This window comes from Terrapene carolina, unplaced genomic scaffold (assembly GCF_002925995.2).
Source record: "Terrapene carolina triunguis isolate 2854851 unplaced genomic scaffold, T_m_triunguis-2.0 Scaffold676, whole genome shotgun sequence".
Classification (NCBI taxonomy): domain Eukaryota; kingdom Metazoa; phylum Chordata; order Testudines; family Emydidae; genus Terrapene; species Terrapene triunguis.
Genome location: NW_020665027.1, coordinates 72749 through 93323, shown reverse-complemented (window position 1 = coordinate 93323; position 20575 = coordinate 72749). Strand labels below are relative to the sequence as shown.

The window sequence follows — 20575 nt, the reverse complement described above, 5'->3', positions numbered from 1 at the left end:
CTAAAGGAGCAGCAGTATTGCTGACATAGCTTACTAAGTAGGTCTGATTTTATTTCTTAAACAAGTGGTGGTAGTTTAAGCAAGCCACCTGCCAAAAGCACTAATCAGACCTCAAATTGAGCTAGCAATGTTGCTGCCAAATCAGTAGCCAAACAGAGAATACAGGGTGAATGTCTATAGTTAACTTGTCTTACAACGTCACTTCTGAATTCTTGTTTTTTAGTTCAGGGCAGAGGTTTTTTGTCCTGACAACAATACTGGTCTAACTTCTGTGAAAATAAACAAGAAAACGTTAATCCTGTTTAGACTTAAGTAGTTTGAAAATCTATTTTTTCGGCTACATGAGTTTTTCTTTGTCTCAGAGACTGAAACCAACTAATCCAGCAGCCCAGAAGGCCTTGACTACGCCAACCCATTACAAACTGACCCCGCGACCAGCAACCAGAGTGCGACCGAAAGCTTTGCAGACAGCAGGATCTTCCAAATCTCACCTCTTTGATGGGCTGGATGATGATGAGCCATCTCTATCCAATGGTGCATTCATGCCCAAGTTAGTTTTCTTTTCTCCTTTAGAAATGGCCTGTGTTCAGTAATAAAACATAGGCTTTAGAAAGCTTCCTGTTGTATGAGGTTGGCCTTTCTATTTAATATTAGTCCTGGAAGTCACTTCATCTCTCCTCTGAAGTGGTGTGGTGGTAAGGCCGACTCAGTGTTTTTAAAAAACACCCCCCCCCCCCCCCCCCCCCCCCCCCCCATTTTTTAAAAAACCCCCCCCCCCCCCCCCCAATCCCCCCATCAATTGGAATAACAAACTGACACCTCATACCCCTCTTGCTACCATCTGCTGGCAAAGACCAGCAGGACTTGACAGTAGTTATGGCATTGTCATGACAGAATGTTAGCTAATGTGGCTTAAAGTTGGCTTAAATATTCTCCCACCCCTGGAACTCTTGGGTCAAAAGTATGGCTCTCATGTGCTACAGATCACTGAGAACTGTTGCTTTGGTATATTTTAGGAAGAGCATCAAGAAGCTGGTTTTGAAAAACCTCAACAGCAGCAACTTGTTTTCTCCTATCAGTCGTGAAGCTGAAGATCTGGAACCTCCATCCGAGTATCCAGAGAATGGAGAGCGGTATGTTTATATGTGACACAGCTGATTATGCTGCTAGGAAACAGTATTTAATTAATACTTTCTCCTAAACAAATAAACCTATGAAAAAAGCTCTCTAGAATCTAAATCTCTACAGTGCATAACCCGCTTGCTTAGAAATAAGCGCATAGCTGTTTGTGGGATCCACTAAGTTTTCAGTAGCGTAACAGTACTATGAGAGCTGTTTATAGACATCTTTGCAATGCTGATGTCATGGCAGTAGGTATGTTTTAAATATCCAAATAAGAATATGGACTGATAACAAATAGATTTTTGTATGACTGATTTTTTTCCATCTAGTTGAGACTAAAATTAATTGTAAAACAAGCTGTTTATAGAGGGACTTCAGGTTCTAGGAGGTTAACAGAGATGTTTAAGCAACAAAGATAATCAAGTTGTGGAACAGCTTCTGTACTAGAGAGGTCTATAAAATCATGAATGGTGTGGAAAAAGTGAATAAAATGTTGTTGTTTACCCTTTCCCTCAGTACAAAAACCAGTGGTCGCCCATTGGAATTAATAGGTAGCATGTTTAATACAGGAAATACTTTTTCACACAGCCCGCAGTTGTCCTGTGGAGTATATTGCCACAGGATGATGTGATGGCCAAAAGTATAACTGGATTAAAAAAAACTAGATAAGTTCACGGAGGATAGGTCTATCAATGGCTATTAGCCAAGATCAGGTATATAACCCCATGCTTTGGGCAACCTAAAACTTCTGACCGCCAGAAGCCGTGAGAGGAAGACGGGTGGATCTCTGTAAATTTATTCTTTTCTGTATGCTCTCTCTGAAGCTCTGGGTCTGGCCATTGTTGGAAGACAGGATGCTGGGCTAGATGGACCACTCCTCTTACCCAGTATGACCTTTCTTATGAACAGTACAGGCTTCCTCACCAGTATATCAATTAGAGCTGGGCAGGAAACTGTTTCCCATCCCTGGAAAACTTCCAAGCTTTTGGGGGGTGGGGGAGGGGAAATTCCCATCCAGACCTGCAAATAGACAATCAAAAATGTTTGCGTCAGGTCTAAATATCCCATTACAACAATTTCAAAACACTTTTTTCCAAATCTTTTGAAACAAACTTGTCATAACTGACCCATTTCTACAAATAGTTTCAGGTTCAACAAATTATTCATTAGAAAATGCCAAACATCTTGTTAAATTCCTGATCAGCTCTAGTCTCCGTTCTCACCTGGAGTCACCACCTAGTAAGGATTAGGGAAATACACTAGCCATGTGCCCACTCAGTCTATATTGCTGAGGCTGCCAGTTGTGAACTAGGCATCCCCACCCTAAGGTTAGCTTGATCCTTTGGGCAGCAAGACGTAATCAACTCTAAACCCATTTTCCCAAAATAATGTAATATATGTTCCAGGCACTAATGTCTAGTGTTACATGTGGACGTACACTGCCACACAACAGGAAGAATCTGGTGTGCCCTGTTATGAGATGAGAAACAAATATGTGTTGTAACACGGACACAAGATTTCTTCAGAAATGAATGTGTTTGAATGGCTTCATTCTTTCTTTAGGTTCAACTTTCTATCCAGATCGGTTGATGAGAACCACAGACCGGAGGGTGAGCGAGAGGAAGAGGACGATCACCATGAAGTGACTAGATTTTACACTAACCCCATTGCCAAGCCCATCCCACAGACCCCAGAGAATGCAGTGCACAAACACCAGAATAATGTGGACGATACCATTGTGGCTCTGAATATGCGGGTTGCCTTGCGGAATGGCCTGGAAGGCAGCAGTGAAGATGCTTCATTTCATGATGAGTCACTGCAGGATGACCGAGAAGAGGAGAATGAGAATGTATATAGTCTGCACCCAGCAGGTCAGATTCGCACTGCTGTGTGGTGCTGCTCTATCTTTAGTCTTACTCCTTCCTGATCCTTCTCTTGCTTGTCCTTTGACCCCCCTCCTTTGCTTTATTTTTAATGTATACTGCCCTTGAATAATTTCCAGCTTTCTCTCCACCAAATGCCATTCCTCAAAAAAAACAAATCTTCCTACCTTCTCCTCTCCCTCTTACCCAAGATGTTCCATGTTTTCATCTTACCTTAGATAAGATACTCAGTGCATGGAATTTCTCACTGTAAAGTAATATAAACTTGACACTGTTAAGAGGTCTGTACTCTGGCTTCTGTTACTTTGTTTACTTTGTACTGATTCCCAACTTCTGTTTATGGCCCCTCAGCTGTCCTTCAGTTTTCTTGGCAAATGATTAAGAACATTTCTGAAGTTAGTCTTGTCCTCATCTGTGTGCTCAATTATTTTCTACTGTAGGAATTGTTCTAACAAAAGCTGGCTACTACACCATCCCGTCTATGGAGGATCTAGCCAAACTTACCACTGACAGAGGAGAGTGTATTGTGACTGATTTCACTATAGGTCGTAAAGGTGAGTATAGAATCATTTTGGATATGTGTTCTCCTGCCACCAACTCTTTAGAGCTTTAAAGCCTGGGCTTTGTATTTCTTCATAGAATATCAGGGTTGGAAGGGACCTCAGGAGGTCATCTAGTCCAATCCCCTGCTCAAAGCAGGACCAATCCCCAGACAGATTTTTACCCCAGTCCTCTAAATGGCCTCCTCAAGGATTGAACTCACAACCCTGGGTTTAGCAGGCCAATGCTCAAACCACTGAGCTACCCCTCCCCCCATCATGAATGTAAAATCGCTACTTTGCTTCGGAAATTCATCATCCCTAGGCGACAAAAGCTTTATAAAATTTTTTCAAATTGGCTACACTCTTAAGCTGCATGAATTAGGGCTACACAGTGAAACTAAAATCATAGCTTGTAAAATTCCAACACCTGGTATCTGAAAAGAACAACACTTTCAATAGTTCTTCAGATATTGAGGGTAGCTTAGGTCCAAAACTTGGACTCAGTATTTTCCATAGAACTGTCTAGCTCAGCTTTATTGGCCAAGCTGAGTGCTATTCATTACTTGTTCACTTCTTGAGCTTCAAACTGGATTTTTACAAATCCAGTTATAATACCATGATTATTGGAAAATGGAAAGATTTGAATACTTAAAATCTGACACTGTCCCTGGACGAAATCATAACTTTGTAATTCTCAATGAGTGTTTGGGAAAAGATAGGTGCTGATCACAGATGCAGTATGAGCGGCCAGGTTAGTACTACTATCAAAAACCTTATGACTATATAAAGGAATTGAATGTAAAACTAGTTTGGTTATACAACTACTTGGGGTCAGTCTTGCTGTTGTATATGCACGTAGGATATTGTGTGCAGTTCTAGTACTTTGAATTCAGCATGGAGACACATTAAAAATAGAGGATAGGACCACCCAGGAGGAGTGACCAACTTAAGTGGTCTAGAAAAGATACTTAAGGCCCCAAATTTATTACTTTGAGGGAGCAATGGCCAACAGACTGAAACTATCATCCTTTTAGAATGGAAAAAGATAATAGTAAAACTGCTCAATTACTTGGTGTCAGTGGAATGGAATAACAGGAGTTTGAATGGCAATTTAAGGATAGTTCAGGTAAGATGAACAAAATGTGAATACTTATATTGGAGAGTTTGCCAATGCACTTCTCCAGGGTGGTATTACAGCATTTGCTATTGGAGCAGAAGTACAAGTTGTGTTTGGTTTACTTTCCAGGTTATGGATCAATTTACTTTGAAGGAGAGGTAAATCTAACTAACTTAAATCTGGATGAGATTGTGCACATCCGCAGGAAAGAAGTTATTGTCTATCCTGATGATGATCAGAAGCCACCTATTGGTGAAGGTTTAAATAGGTAATTCAAACTTTTCATGTGCCCTCTTTGGGAGGGTGGGAGTAGCCTGGTAAATAGATTTTGGTAAACCTATCACCCTTATTGTCATCCATATGGGTCTCTTTCTATTTTAGCTATCCCAGCAGCCCGCAAATCTAAACCCTTTTTTCAGGCATAATTCAGGTTATTAATCTTGGACAAAGCCTACTGGTCAGTGACAATAATGTTTCTGAACTAAAGCGTGGTACATGGATTTTTCAGTGTTTGAGCCAATGCTTGTGGTTTGTTTTGAACTTGATGTAAACTTTTTTTGAATGCCTCGTTTCAAAGCTCAATTATCTCATGCTCTTCCATGGTCTACATTTTAACAGACGAGCTGAAGTTACATTGGATGGAGTTTGGCCAACGGATAAAACATCTCGCTGCTTGATAAAGAGCCCAGAACGACTAGCAGATATCAATTATGAAGGCAGACTGGAGGCTGTATCTCGGAAGCAGGGAGCCCAGTTCAAAGAATACCGTTCAGAGACTGGTTCTTGGGTATTCAAGGTAATGTTCACGGTTACTGATCGCTGACTGCTCATAAACTGTGTATTACAGAAAGATCTGGGTGGAACAGAAGTCAGAATCCCTCATTAAACCAATAGCTGTCAATGCTGTAATTCCAGTGCCTTTATTCAACAGGCTTTTTTTATACTTGTTTAAGGTTTTAAAGTGCTCTTGTTGATCCATTTAACTCATGAATTGTAGTACTAAAGTTTTTCAAGTAATATACAGATCGTTCTGATTGTAATAGTCACAATGTGCAAACTGTCCAAAATAACTCCCAGGTGATTTTGTTAAGAACTGATCTCGCATATATGTGGTGTTTTATACAAAGATTGAACTCCGTCAGAGTTCGTTTATGCTTCAGTATGCAGTTACTCATTAGAATATTTAAGGGGAGACTTTCAGACCCAAGGGGCAGCTAAACACCCAGCTCCATATGAAGTCAGTAGTAGTTGTGCACCAACTCCCATCTGTGCCTTTGAAAAATCTTCCCCATGTCTGTGTCCCTATTAGCAACACTTTGGCTTTTCTCATTGAACAGGTGGCTCACTTCTCTAAATATGGCTTGCAAGATTCTGATGAGGAAGAGGAGGAGCATCCTTCAAAAGTGGACGCAAAGAAGTTAAAAACTGCCCAAGTGCCACCCCAGGGGCAGCTGGTGCCCCAACAAATGGCTCTAAATGGCAAGCCAACGCCTCCATCTCAGGTAGAAAAAACAGTGACTTGAAGTTATCCATAAAATGAAGTTTGAGGAATAGCTATTTGCCCTAAGACAGAGCCGTTACTATTGCAAATGCCTTGGAGACAGAAGAACGCAAAGCATTTTTAGAACCGAGCTTACTCAAACTGGGGTGGTACTTCTGGTCTCCTACAGGATATTTGCAAGATCTATGTATACTTGGCGTGCACTCCCTTGTCCTCACATCCTTTGTTTGAAATTAGCGTTTTTGTTGACGGTATCTTGAGGTTTTTTGGTAATCTGATCACTTCTACAAATCTGGGATCTAAACAAGGATATGGCGCATTTGCACTAACTGTAGAAGAAAACATGGTTTTGTTAATATTCTCAAATATGTGCAATATAACTCTTGCCAGTCATGCTGCCTCCAGCACCTAAAAACAAATTGCTTTGTGCATTAGGTTTTTAGATTGTCTGTATCTTCAAACCTCATTCTGCATGCAAACTTGTATTCTGGTATTTTAAGAATGTACTCTACTTTATTAAAATAAGATCTAAAGTTTTTACAAGTTTGGCTATACAACTAATTTCTTAAAATGTATTGGAGTGGGGTGGGGTGCGGTGCAATTGTTGCATTCTGAAGTTTTTTTGTTCCAATTCATTATTGGGTCATAGTATATGCCAGGGGTCGGCAACCTTTCAGAAGTGGTGTGCCGAGTCTTCATTTATTCACTTTAATTTAAGGTTTGGCGTGCCAGTAATACATTTTAACGTTTTTAGAAGGTCTCTTTCTGTAAGTCTATAATATATAACTAAACTATTGTTGTATGTAAAGTAAATAAGGTTTTTAAAATGTTTAAGAAGCTTCATTTAAAATTAAACTAAAATGCAGAGTCCCCCAGACCGGTGGCCAGGACCCGGGCAGTGTGAGTGCCACTGAAAATCAGCTCGCGTGCTGCCTTCGGCACGTGTGCCATAGGTTGCCTACCCCTGGTATATGTGTATATACTTGCCTTCTAGGAAGATGGCATTTTAGCCAATTCTTGGCACCAGCCTATGTAGCTACATCCTAAATTTTGAATGGTTACAAGCAATTGTCAGATTTAAATGAAAATGGAACACTTTTTCCACTTTCCCTATCTAACATTGGAAAAAACACTGCCGACAGTAAACTAAATTACCGTATATACTCGTTCATAAGCCAAATATTTTTGGTAAAGTGACGCATCAAAGAGTGGGGGTTGGCTTATAAACTGGTCTACACCAAAATTTGATTTTAAACTCTATGGAATCTTTGAATTGAATATCTAATACGTTGTTGTTTTGTTTACCTGGAGCGTTCGCAGGCACGGAGCCCCATAGCTCCCAGTGTCCACGGTTTGCGGTTTGGGAACGGCAAACCGTGGACACTGGGAGCTGAGGGGCTCCGTGCCTCTGAACGCTTCAGGTAAACAAAACATCCAGGCCCCGCTAGTGGCTTAACTGAACGGGCCAGGAGCCAAAGTTTGTCACCCCTGAAATATAGGGTCGGCTTATGAAAGGTCATACAGTTTTTGCTATTTTTACTTAACCATCGGGGGGGAGGGGGTCGGCTTATAAACAAACGGGCTAATGAACAAGTATATATGGTAGATCTTGGTGTTAATGGAGAAGAAAAGCATTTTATAATGGAGGTGTTCATGGTAATTATACAACCAAGCACTTATGTCAAAAAAAATTGTCAATACAAAGTAGGGCTCAAGTTGAATGCAGAATGTAAAGGCCTTGAGCAGGATTCTTGGTGTCCAATCCTGCAATCCAGTCCTTGGTGTCCAACCTATTGCTATTTGTGTTGACATAGAGGACTCGGTCGTATGCAGGAGAGCAGAATAAAAGGATGCCAATCCATAGCTGCCGAATTGCATTTTTAAGGGAAAGGCTTTTGTTTCAGGTCATAAGCAATTTCAATATTCCATTCATTAGTGAAGGCAGATCTCCAGGCTTGCAGTTCACTCAGGCATGAACAGTGAGCTTCTACTTGGCCAGTATGCATGGTGTGCTTTTCTGTAGGTCATGGAGGAATTGTCAGCATTGGCCAATGGTCAAGCTTTTAGACAAGACATGGTAAATAGTCCTTTTGCCCCTGGTTCTCCTGCTGCGATTTTTGTGGGTAAGGAGAGGCAGTGAACTTGCACAGCCTAGTGAAGAACAGAATGAGCCCCTTAGCAAGAAGTAACTGGCATCACATAGGCTGTGTGTGGGGAAGCCTTTTAAAGTGCATACTTACCTTCTGCTGACAATCTCTCCAGTCTAGTCGTATTCCGTTTTTGTGCTGGAGACCCTCAGAAAACTGAATTGGGAATGCTTTTCTGCCTAGGGAAGGTTAATATCAGGTCCCTGGAGAAGTGAACCATTCAGACTCTGCACTCTGTCAAAATGCAGGGTATTTGGCCCATGAGGGAAAGTTCTTTTTGCATCAGCCTCCCTAAGTATAACTAGCACTGATGGCTTTCAGGAGTCAGGTGACAAAGCAACTCTGCTTGTCATACAGGTAAGGAGGCACCAGAGGTAGGAGACTGGCAGAGATGCAGCAGTGCTGATAATCTGGGCACAGCACCATATTATAGCTATCAATGGCACATCTTGTGGGACTCCTGTCTTTAGGCAGCCAGGCTAAGCTTTTGTACTCTGCCCCAGTAAAAGGACCTTGAAGCACCGAAGGCTGCGTTTTCACCTTCTGTCTTGGTTCGCTGGTCACTTAAGTGCAGTTTGTTCTGGTAAATCAAACTCCTGAAGCACTTACATTTCTGAAAAAATACTGAACTGGGTGACTGGAAAGGACTAGTCTTATAGGTAGGGGTGTGTGTGTGTGTGTGTGTTTTTTCCTATTCCCTCCCCTCACCATCCCCAACAAAAACCCTCAAATGGGAAAAACAAGGGAATCTTCTGATTTTGTGAATGTTCACTTAACTGTTCTTGTGGGCTGCCCTTTTCTGTTAGGAGCCAAGATATAGTGTACCTCTTTGTATTTTGTATTGCTGCTGTAGGTTTGGATGTTGTAAGGGGCAAAAAGTTGCCCAGACTTAATACAGAAACATCAGGAGGCTATATAGTATGGATTTAAAACTCATCAAATGGTTGATGTGAAGAGCCAGGAAATACGATGCATTTATGGTTAAGGCAAAGGTTTAGAACGTAGATCTAGGTTCTATTCCTAGTGCTGCCCCAGTCTTTGTGGTTCTATTTCTGAAATTTTTTAGAATGAGTTTATATCTGTTCATTGGCCTTGAGTAAAGTTTCTCAGTGTGATGGTCTGATTTTTCAGGTTCTGGTTTGCAACAGTTAAGTTGTGTTCTTTCTGGCTTGTGCATCATCGCAACTAAAAGATTTTGCACCTGAAATAAACTTCATCTGATGCACAAGAAGGAGCAGAATCTAACTCTCCCTTCCATTAATGCATTGGTTCAACAATGCAAATGCAGTAAAAGAGTAAAATCATGTCAGGTCAACTGCTATGACTTGAAATGCACAGGGTAAGAATATGCAAGGCTTAGTAACTGGCTCATTCTGATTGCATCTTGTGTGCTTGGTATAGTGGCTCCTTCGCAGGGATGTTGAAGCTTAATTCTTCGTTGTTTGTAAAGTGCTTTAAGGTCCACATATGGAAGGTGCTATGAATGGTACAAGGTAACTTACTTTACTAAAATCCCCAGCTTTTGGATGGGTCAGTGAAACTTGTGCTTTTGATCCTAAACATACTTAATTTTGCAAATCTTATTAGCACGCTGTAAATACCTGGTCATGATTACTGCTAGGAACTTCTTAATAAAAACAAAGTATGTGGCTGCCTGCTGTTACAACTTCAGTTTTCAGCGTGGTAGCCATGTTAGTCTGTATCAGCAAAAACAACAAGGAGTCCTTGTGGCACCTTAGAGACTAACAAATTTATTTGGGCATAAGCTTTCATGGGCTAAAACCCACTTCATCAGATGCATGGAATGGAAAATACAGTAAGCAGTGTGTGTGTGTGTGTGTGTATATGTGTGTGTGTGTGTGTGTGTGTGTGTATATGTGTGTATGTGTGTGTGTGTGTATATGTATATGTATATGTATATATATATATATATATATATATATAAGCCCATGAAAAGATGGGAGTTACCTTACGAAGTGGGGGGTCATTGCTAATGAGGCCAATTCAATCAAGGTGGACATCACCCATTCCCAATAGTTGACAAGAAGGTGAGAGTATCAACAGAGGGAAAATTACTTTTTGTAGTGACCCATCCACTCCCAGGCTTTATTCTGGCCTAATTTGATGGTGTCCAGTTTACAAATTAATTGCAGTTCTGCAGTTTCTCGTTGAAGTCTGTTTTTGAAGTTTTGTTTGTTGAAGAATTGCCACCTTTAAGTCTGTTATCGAGTGTCCAGGGAGATTGAAGTGCTCTCCTAGTGGCTTTTGAATGTTACAATTCTTGATGTGTGATTTGTGTCCATTAATTCTCTTGTGCAGAGACTGTCCGGTTTGGCCAATGTACATGGCAGAGGGGCATTGCTGGCACATGATGGCATGTATCACATTGGTAGATGTGCAGGTGAACGAGCCCCTGATGGTGTCGCTGATGTGGTTAGGTCTTATGATGATGTCCCTTGAATAGATATGTGGACAGAATTGGCAATGGGGTTTGTTGCAGGGATTGGTTCCTGGGTTAGTGTTTTTGTGTTGTGGTGTGTAGTTGCTGGTGAGTATTTGCTTCAAGTTTGGGGGGCTGTCTGTAAAGGAGGACTGGCGTGTCTCCGAAGGTCTGTGAGAGTGAGGGATCGTCCTTCAGGATAGGTTGTAGATCCTTGATGATGCGCTCCAGGATCTACAACCTAGAGTCTAACTTGGAACCCAGAAATGAGCAGTGAATACTTCTCTCACTTGCAGGTGATTGTTGAAGCCATTGAATATTCTTGCTTTCTCTCTTAACTGACCCAGAATCTGCTATCCTCTAACATGGTTTCCATGTCTTTGGTGTCTGCAGAGCCCAGAAGTGGAACAGCTGGGAAGGGTTGTGGAACTGGACAGTGATATGGCTGACATCACCCAGGAACCAGCTCAGGATTCAGTACTAGAAGATAGCATTACAGAAGAGCCGGAACTGGTGCCTGCTTCAACGCACATTGCATCTTCACTTGGTATAAACCCCCACGTCTTACAGGTGAGCAGCTTGCTCTTCCTACAGTTATCTAAGTGATAGGCCCTGCTCTTGCTTTATCCATCTGCCCAATTTCTGACACATCACTGTGGCTTGTCTTCAGATTTGAGCATATTATTTATATACAACTTGGAACATTACAATATATATTTCATCTACCATACCCAGGAATCTCAAAGAGCTTTACTGTATTAATCATTGGTAAAGTGCTTTATGGGAGGAGGTTAAAAAGGTCTCTTCTGATTAAAACAGAAGAATTCAAGTAAGTACTGTGATGGCCTGCGTTGGTGTCCAGCCAGGACAGGCTATCACACCTGCTCCTATGAAAATCTGGATAATGTGACCAGTAGTACACAGGACCACTATTTGCTGTCTCAGCTGAAAAATAGTGCTCAAGATGCTATATATGGGTGACTATTTTAGCATTTTAATATTGGGTCAAAGGAAAACTAATACAACTCCCCCACTTGCAGTACTCAGTTACTACTTGGTTTTCCATTTGAGTACTGACAACCTAAACAAGGTCTGAGATAACATTGTATCAGCACCTAAGGTCGTATTGATCAGTATTGGATATTAAATAGGACACTGCTATTGTAGTTTAGCAGGTGACTTAAATCGCTGGTTCCTCATAATAGATTGCTTTTAGTTCATTTTATAACCATCCCATCAGATAACTCATGATCTAATTTGAAATGTAAGTTTCAGCATGAATGGATCAGTGGTGGTTCATATGTAACTTTTAAAGGTGGCTTGTTTTTTTGGAAGACACTAGTCAGACCTGCTAGCCACTGCTAATTTGTATCAAGGGGTTGTTGTGCTAGCATGCAGTCTTGTTCTATGATCATTTTAGATCATGAAAGCTTCCTTGCTCGCTGATGAAGAGGATGTAGACTTGATCCTGGATCATCACTTTGGCAAACAGCCTACAAAAATGGATACTTCTCAAGAGATCTGCTCTCCCAGGCTTCCAATTTCAGCATTGCAAGGACAGAAAAGACACTCCTCAGGTACTGTAAGGATCCATATGTCTGCACCAGGAGATACCCACAGGTGTTCACTTTAAAATAGTTTGGGAAAAACCAACATTTAAAACTTGTTTTGGGCAGCTGGTGTCTCTTGTGAATTATCCTAACCTAGATACTGACTCTCTTTCAAGTCTGATCTCTAACAGTGTTCAGACTGGGTCATTATTTAAATACCCATTTGAGAGCATTAGGATGGTATAAAGAGATTGGGTTTAATACTAATTAACTGCCAGTAAGGGTATTTTGCTATTAATTACACATGCAGCTCACTTTGACATGAGCAGGAATTGCGTGCGCATAACTGACAACTATGACCACAAGAGAAAACGTAGCTTGTATATTTAAGAAAGTTGCAATGTTGCCAACATTAGCACTGCATGGTCCACTTAAATGAAGTGTGCTTAACTGGGGTGTCTCCATAAGGAGCCAATTTAAGTCCAGTGGTACTTAATAGCAATGCTTACTGTTTCCTGAGGCATCTTCAGGTGACTAAAGCCATGTCTGTTCTAAATCTGTCTAAGGCCACACACATTTGTCTGGCACAGAGAGGCATCTGTTCTTTCTCTGAGGTACTTAAAGGCCCTTGTTGGTGTAGTGCTTAGTTTGTACCATGGCTTGGACAATTGTGCTATAGCCTAGTATGTGACTGTTCATGACCATAATTGTTGTCCCATTCATGCTACAGTCAGCTGTGTTAAAACCAGGCATGCCTAACTGTATAGTAAATGCTATTGACTACTAGCTGCTCTGAATAGTTTTGGTGGAATTTCAGAACATCTTAAATGACCTGTTAAATGCAGAGACCTTGAGTTTCCTTACTTTCTCCAATCTTCCTTTCAGTTGGAGGGCTGCTGCAATCAAAATTTGCAAGTGTGTCTTTCCTCCAAAGTGCTTCTCTGCAAGATTTTCATGGACCAAGAACTTCCTCTTTAGGCAATCCTCCATCTGCAGCCTCTTGGTCTGGGCTTTCCCCACTACCCTCTGCATTCTCCATGCCCAGCGCAGCCCCAGAGGTGCAGCTGAAAACAGTGGGTGCCTGTAGGCAGCAGGGGCTAATACCTCTGGAAAAATCTGTCACTTATGGAAAAGGAAAACTCCTAATGGATATGGCACTCTTCATGGGACGCTCATTTCGCGTTGGTTGGGGACCCAATTGGACTCTTGTAAATAGTGGAGATAAACTGAGTGGGTCAAGTGAGCCTGAGGATCTTCGCAATGACTCTATGGAATATGGATTCTTGCCAACTCCTGTTGCTCCTAAATCGTGAGTGGTAATCCATAAGACTAGTTCTCCCTTGCAGATATACTGGAGTATATAGAGAGCCATCTGTCCTTGCCTTTAAAGTGAACCTTGTTGAATCTTGTATTGGGTAAAAATTTGTGGGCCTGTGATGTATAGGCGGTCAGACTAGATGGTCTAACAGCCCCTTCTGGCCTTAAGCACTATGAAGCTGTGAATAAATATGGGCCCATATCTTCCCCACTGAGTGCTGCTAGTGTGGGTTGACATTTAGTGTTGGGAATACTGGAGCATCTCCCCTTTAAATGAAACTTTCAAAGAGCTTCCTGTCTGCTGCTCCAGCGAGCTGCAGAATGTAGGTCAAGCTTGCAATGGAGTACGCAGGGACATTAGGCTAGTGCTTCCTGATGATGTGTCCATAACTCTAGAAATGTTTTTATAGAAGTACTATAGTTTGGGTAGTTGTGTTCCAAATAAGGGATGAAATTCTAGGATCAGGTTTCCTCATGTCCCATGATTCAAGCACACTGTCAGTTTCAGGATGTTTGCAGTTCATTCTGTAACCACAGCTTCCACAATTTGGCCCTTATTTGTTCCTGGGATTGAGTACCTATTGAATATATTGACATCCCATTCAGGTAGAGAAATGGGTTCTGGATTTATTATCCACCTGATGATCAGGAACAGGAGAGGTGTGTTTCTACATAAGAATTATTTTACACATCTGTTAGTCTTGTTAAGTATCTATATCTTTCCAATACTACTGTTATCTTCCCCAGACTTTCAGAATCTCCCTTCAAGGTTCATATAGAGAAGCTGACCTTAGAACGAAGGAAGACAGACAGAGACCAGCAGTTATACCTCATCCCTCTGGAGATAAAGCTCAAACACAGTACTGTCCATGTAGATGAACGTTGTCCTCTCTTAGCAGCCAACCCAGGAGTGTCCGCCATCCATGACTATGCTGACTGGGTTAGAGACTTTTGTGGCGACTCAGCTGAAATAGAATGTGAGTGTCAAGTTATATACATTGGGGGAGCATAGAATCTAAGTGATAGAGCAGTTTAGTACAAGTTCACTTCAAATAACTTCAGTGCAGCACAATCTGAATAAAATGAACGGAGAATTGGAAATACAAAAACACAGAAAGGAGCAAAACTTTCTCGATCTTTCTCCAGGATAGTGTTTACTGTATTGGCAGGCATTTAAAATAGTCAACTGGTTGTGGCCACCTCCTTTGGTTTTATTGACTTTAAAATGGCTGGATCAGATGCATGCTGGGCTGATGCATTGTGGAGTGCTAATCAGCTGATTTAAATTTAAAAGTAAGTAGTCTAATCCCCTATGAATGTAGGACAAATATAGGACTGACACAGCCCCCTCTACAGCATTGTTCCAAATTCCTAGTACGTATGTCTCTCTTTTGTGACCACTTAATTTTTTGTTCTCCAGCTGTTGTGAAGTACTGGTGTTTGACATGGATGTTGTGTGAGGCAATCTGGGGCCACCTGAAGGAGTTAGAAGCCAGCTTGGAGGAGCCCAGTGAGTACATTGTAACCCTGGAGCGTAGGAAAGCCTTCTCCCGCTGGTTATCGCAGACTGCAGCAGCACGAATCGAAGAGGAAGTCTCACTGTCCCAGCACGAGAACCACATAGAGGCTGTGTTTAGCTACCTTACTGGGAAGAGGATCAGTGAGGCTTGTAGGGTGGCACAGCAATCAGGTAAGAAGCTTACAACTCACAGCTGACTTTGGGATATACAGAGACTGCTGCATTTTTTCCTCATTGATATCAAGATCAATGTTAGATTCAGCCTTACTGCAGAAATTGCATGGTTATTGAGGAGAGTGTACAAGGGGGCAAATCAGATGTTTCTACTGCAAATATTTTTGGGGGACAGGAGAAGAAACCTTGGTCTCCCTCAGGATGGAATCTGGTACAGGGCATTTTACACTTCAAACTCTAATACCTAGGCTGAGGCTTTAGTGATTTCCTACTGAGAGGAACTGACTACTCAGTGTATTGATTTTTACTAGCTTAAGACTGAGAGAGGAATAGCTTAGCCACTTTCTGCTGATTTATCTGGGGAACCTTACAGCTGTTACTTGTAACTCATATTTCAGTGTTATAATGTCAATCTGCTGTGTTCAGAGCTTGCTTTCTAGCCCAGTAAATCTGCCTTGAACGTTGCTGTAGCAAAGCAACTGTAATTGGGCCAGTTCTTAGTTCTGTGTTGTGACAGTGTGTAGGTAGGAAGAGCACATGCTCTGGAAGCCATTTACTTCCACCATTCTCTAATTAATGGCTGTAATCTGTGACGTGTACACCAGAAACTTACTCTTTCCTTGATCAGTGCAAATAGCAATGACCGCTAATATAACTGATTACGGTGTTTGTGTTTTTACAAGCTATAATTTAAACTTCTAGGGCTGGGTATTGGTTTTTGAAGCATACTTGTTTGGCTCAAATGACTACTTCAGCTTTTAACAATACTGAACTTTTTCTTGCCTTCCTGGTTCTTTCTTGCGCTTATGGCTGATTCTGAAGGAAACCTAATTAGTCTAACTTTAACTTTAATTTCCATACTTCTGACTTTAAAGTACGTTACCTCCATTTTTTTAAATCCCCTTGTTCACTTGTTTCCTACCATCCCACTGTGCTCAACTGTTATTGCATAAGGAACTAGAAAACAGCCTCATTTTCCAAGCCAACCAAACTGCATGTTGTAGGATTGTGGTCTGTGATGTCCCAGAAAACTCTGCTGACATGCAGTTTTATTTCCTTCAGGAGATCACAGGCTTGCCCTTCTCCTCTCCCAGTTGGTAGGCAGCCAGCAGGTTCGGGAGCTCCTCACAATGCAATTAGTGGACTGGCATGGATTGCAGGCAGACTGCTTCATCCAGGAGGAGAGATTGCGCATCTTTGCTCTGCTGGCTGGGAAGCCCGTAAGTCTTGCTGACAATCTGTCACATCTATATAATGGAAAGTTAGCTACTGCTAGATAGGAAAAATAAACGAGTATGTCTTGTAGACCAGGGGTTCTCACCTTTTTCTTTGAGGCCCAGCATGCTATTAAAAACTCTATGGCCTGCCTGTGCCACAACTGTTTTTCAGCATATCCAGTAGATTAAAAGCCAGGGCCGGTGTTAGGGTGTAGCAAGCAGGGCAATTGCCAGGGGACCCCATGCCACAGGAGGCCCCGCAAACCGAAGTTGCTCAGGCTTTCGCTTCATACCCATTCAGCAGGGTTTCTGTTTCACCTTCAGCCTCGCGTAGCAGCCCTCGGGCTTTGGCTTTCTGCCCTCGGCCCCAGAGATTCCTAACGCTGGCCCTGCTCTCCGGTATATTTTGGCAGACCCCCTGAAACCTGCTTGAGGCCCCCCGGGGGCCTTGGACCCTTGGTTGAGAACTGCTGTTGTAGACTAGCTTTTGCCAAGTGAGGAGCACATGTCCTAGAGTCACTGTTAAAAGGAGTATTATACTGACTTCCCAACACATGCAGTCCAATGGCATGTGTCCAGTCTCTAACTATTAAATACAAAGGGATTCATTTGGTCTCTTCCTAATGCATCCTTTCAGTGGTAAATGTTGCTCATATCTAGTCAGAAGGCTACAAAACTAAACATTGCTCATTCTCAGTGTAACATTTACTGCAAACCTGCTTTAACCCTTGCAATCTGTTGTTCAGGTGTGGCAGTTATCTGAGAGAAAAAGCATTAATGTGTGCTCACAGCTGGACTGGAAGCGTTCTATTGCTATCCACCTCTGGTATCTGCTTCCACCAACGGCTTCTATTTCGAAGGCACTCAACATGTATGAGGCAGCATTCCAGGTATGTCATTACATGCCTTTAAAAAAGGGAAACATGTCTCTTCCTTGCATTCCTGTCCAGGCATTGCAGCAAAGTAGGTGTTCTGTGTGCTCTTAAGAACATGGCTTATTGTTTAAAGGACAGCTTCTGTTTCTCATGGGGCTTGATTCAGGATTAATCAGCAAATTGTAGTGGTTCAATCCTATCTTGACCAGAAATGGGTTAGCAGTTACAGCTAATTCCAAGAAAACTGAAAGTCCCGTTTCATCACTCTTTTTACACAAAGGCTGCTTCTTTGAACAAGTATCTAAACCGAACTTCAGATGGCAATTTGTGAACAGTTGGTGCAAGCCTTTCAAACCCATGACAAACCTCTTGTTGTGTTTTGAATATTCATACTTAATTATATGCCATGCATGTAGCAATGTTTGGAGTCTGCCCAACCCTTTCCATTATAGGACCCTGTTTTCAGGCCCTGCTTATTACTTTAAACTTCAGGCACAAATTTTGTGATGGGTGTTTGCCTCAGGCTGAAATTTTTGGAAAACGTAAGCAAAATCAGTTCAGCTGTTTCTCAGGATGAGGTTTGGGAAAAATACATTGATTTACTAAGCTCTTACTACTTTCATTGTAAGCACCTCCATGCTTTGGAGCAGGGACTTGAAATTTGGATAAAGGGTCACCCTGGTGTAAGGAATATGTCTTGTAACATCCTTGTGAAAATTTGGCCAGGTTATGAGCCTCTGAAAATCGCCCTTCTCATGCAGAGTTTGAGTTTGGCAGGTAGATTCTCTGATTCCATCTGTACTGAGCATACTCCGTGGGCTGAACAGGCTTTTCCCAGCAGTCGGGCTGCAGTGGCACTGCACAGGGACTGAGAGCGGGGAGACTCTCCAGTGTGCTCAATGCTCCACCTGCTGGTTCCTTGGCAGCAAGAAGGAAACAATCTGACTGAAATGCAGATGGGTGCAGAGACATCCGGAGGGCTGGCAAGTGGGAGACTAGGATGAGGAACCAGTTAGTAGGCGGTGGATGAGTGGTCCCAGGGGGTGGACTAGGCCAAGCACAAGCTGGAGGGGCTGAGGAAGATGGTTCTGTAATCACTAGAGTATTCTCCCTGAGAACGTGAAGTAGAACCCTGGATTTCTGAATCTCTGCATTCCTCTGCTGTCAGCAAATAGCTGTGAAACCCAGGGGCAAAATGTTTCAGTTCTAGTGCCTGGCTCTCAGAGAATGACAGCCTGGCAGCTACTAAAGAGGCAGAAGTCTCTGTTGTGGATCTACAGGTTCTAACCCTTGTAATGAACCATGTATGATGTTCCCTTTATGAAATTTCGTCTCTTAATTTGACTTTTTTAAAAAACCTAGGAAATTACACACACACAAAAGGTACATTAAAAGAAAGTCTGCAAAGTCAAGCACTCAAAAGTTAAGAAATGGTCATGCAATTTTAATTTAATTCTTGTCCATATGCATTATGATTAAGGCTGCAAGTTTGTCACGGAAGTCACAGATTCCATGACTTTCTGGGACCTCCGTGACTTCTGCAGCGGCTGTTACGGATGGCCCAAGGGTTGCCTGAGCAGCTTGGGCAGCCCCATGGCCAGCCACTGCTGGGGCACTTGGGCCACCGCCCTCTTCCTTTCCCCTTCCCCCCTGCAGCAGCAGGAGTTCGGGTGCCTGTGAGAGGGGACTCAGGGTTGGGGGTTGAGGTGCAGGAGGGGGTTAGGGCTCTGGGCTGCGCTTACCTTGGGGCGGGGGGGGGGGGGCTCCCCAGCAGTGGCGACATGTCCCTCCCATAGTTCCTAGCTCAGTGCGTTGCCTCTGCCCACAGGCATCTCCTCCGCAGCTTCTATTGGCCACACGCCCTCCCCCAGCACCAGTGGGGGTCCCGGTCTTCTCCCCCCCGAGCACTTGCAGGGCACCCCCCCTCCCAGGTTTAGTTGGGTATATTTAGTACAAGTCATGAACAGGTCACCAGCCGTGAATTTTTGTTTACTGCCCGTGACCTGTCCATGACTTTTACTAAAATACCCTTGACTAAAACGTAGTCTTAATTATGATAGTATGTGATCATGTAATTAGACTCTTTTCAGTGCACAGGATGATGGATGGTGCTCTGGGGATGAATCAGGATTGTGTAGTGAAGGAAACTGTCTGTAGAATCCCTGCTTCTTTTGTTGTATAATGAATAGATAGAGGATTGTGGGAAGAAAGGATGGTTTGCTTTTAAGTGATTTGAGCACATATACATTCCACTGTAAGTGTATGTGCCCAATGCATTCGAGTCAGACTTTTGCCTGCTCTCTTGTCAGAGAGATCTTTGACCCTGGCACGTTTGGATCTGGGACCAGCTCCAGCAGCTACAAACTTACCTCTGGGCTGCAATAACTCTGCCATATTGGACCTCTTGGACTGCTCTGAGGCCCTCTGCACATGTAGCAACCACACAATCCAGGAGGAAATCACCTTCAATTCCTGTAACCACTTTGAAGCTCCTGCAGAACCACTAAGTCACCCCCTGTTTGGAGTCCACAGACCAAGAGGAGCCAGTGGAGGAACCCCTGGATATTCCTCCTCACAACTCCTACTCTTCTCTAGACAGGGCTATCACACCACAATCAACGTCCCTTCCAACTGAAGACTTGAAGGTCTTTCAAAATCTCATGAGGAGAGTGGCTGCTTCTCTTGGAGCACAGGCAGAATTTGTGCAAGATAATCCACACAAACAGGCTTCTGCCCTGGGAAGGGTCATCCTTCCTATCAGTGACTCCCTCCTGGAACCTCCAGCTTCAGTTCCACTCACCGTTAAACGAGTGGATAGGTATCCAGTTCCCCAGCAAGAATATGATTATTTTTTCCACTTGTCCTACCCCACATTCTTTAGTTGTTATGCAGCAAATGAATGCTGTGAGGCAGTTGCTCCTGAAACTACCCCAGAAGACACAATTTAGAAGATTGGATTTGTACAGGAGGAAGGCCTGTGCCACCATGAGCTTTCAAATGAGTATCAGAGGGGTAGCCATGTTAGTCTGAATCTGTAAAAAGCAACAGAGGGTCCTGTGGCACCTTTAAGACTAACAGAAGTATTGGGAGCATAAGCTTTCGTGGGTAAGAACCTCACACTTCCTCAGATGCAAGACATCTTGCATCTGAAGAAGTGAGGTTCTTACCCAC

General features: G+C 42.7%; 1 protein-coding gene across 1 annotated transcript in view; it reads left to right on the top strand.

Annotated features, from left to right (window-relative positions):
- Window positions 1–20575, top strand: part of NUP98 (nucleoporin 98) — a 60568-nt gene that overhangs the window by 23950 nt on the left and 16043 nt on the right. Inside the window, exons 14-27 of the mRNA XM_026659795.2 lie at window positions 363–550; window positions 1017–1133; window positions 2686–2993; window positions 3446–3559; window positions 4794–4932; window positions 5283–5460; window positions 6002–6166; window positions 11146–11322; window positions 12173–12329; window positions 13188–13611; window positions 14367–14596; window positions 15040–15309; window positions 16375–16532; window positions 17276–17419. Coding sequence (XP_026515580.1) covers window positions 363–550; window positions 1017–1133; window positions 2686–2993; window positions 3446–3559; window positions 4794–4932; window positions 5283–5460; window positions 6002–6166; window positions 11146–11322; window positions 12173–12329; window positions 13188–13611; window positions 14367–14596; window positions 15040–15309; window positions 16375–16532; window positions 17276–17419 — 2769 coding nt within the window. The remainder of the gene's footprint in view (window positions 1–362; window positions 551–1016; window positions 1134–2685; window positions 2994–3445; window positions 3560–4793; window positions 4933–5282; window positions 5461–6001; window positions 6167–11145; window positions 11323–12172; window positions 12330–13187; window positions 13612–14366; window positions 14597–15039; window positions 15310–16374; window positions 16533–17275; window positions 17420–20575) is intronic.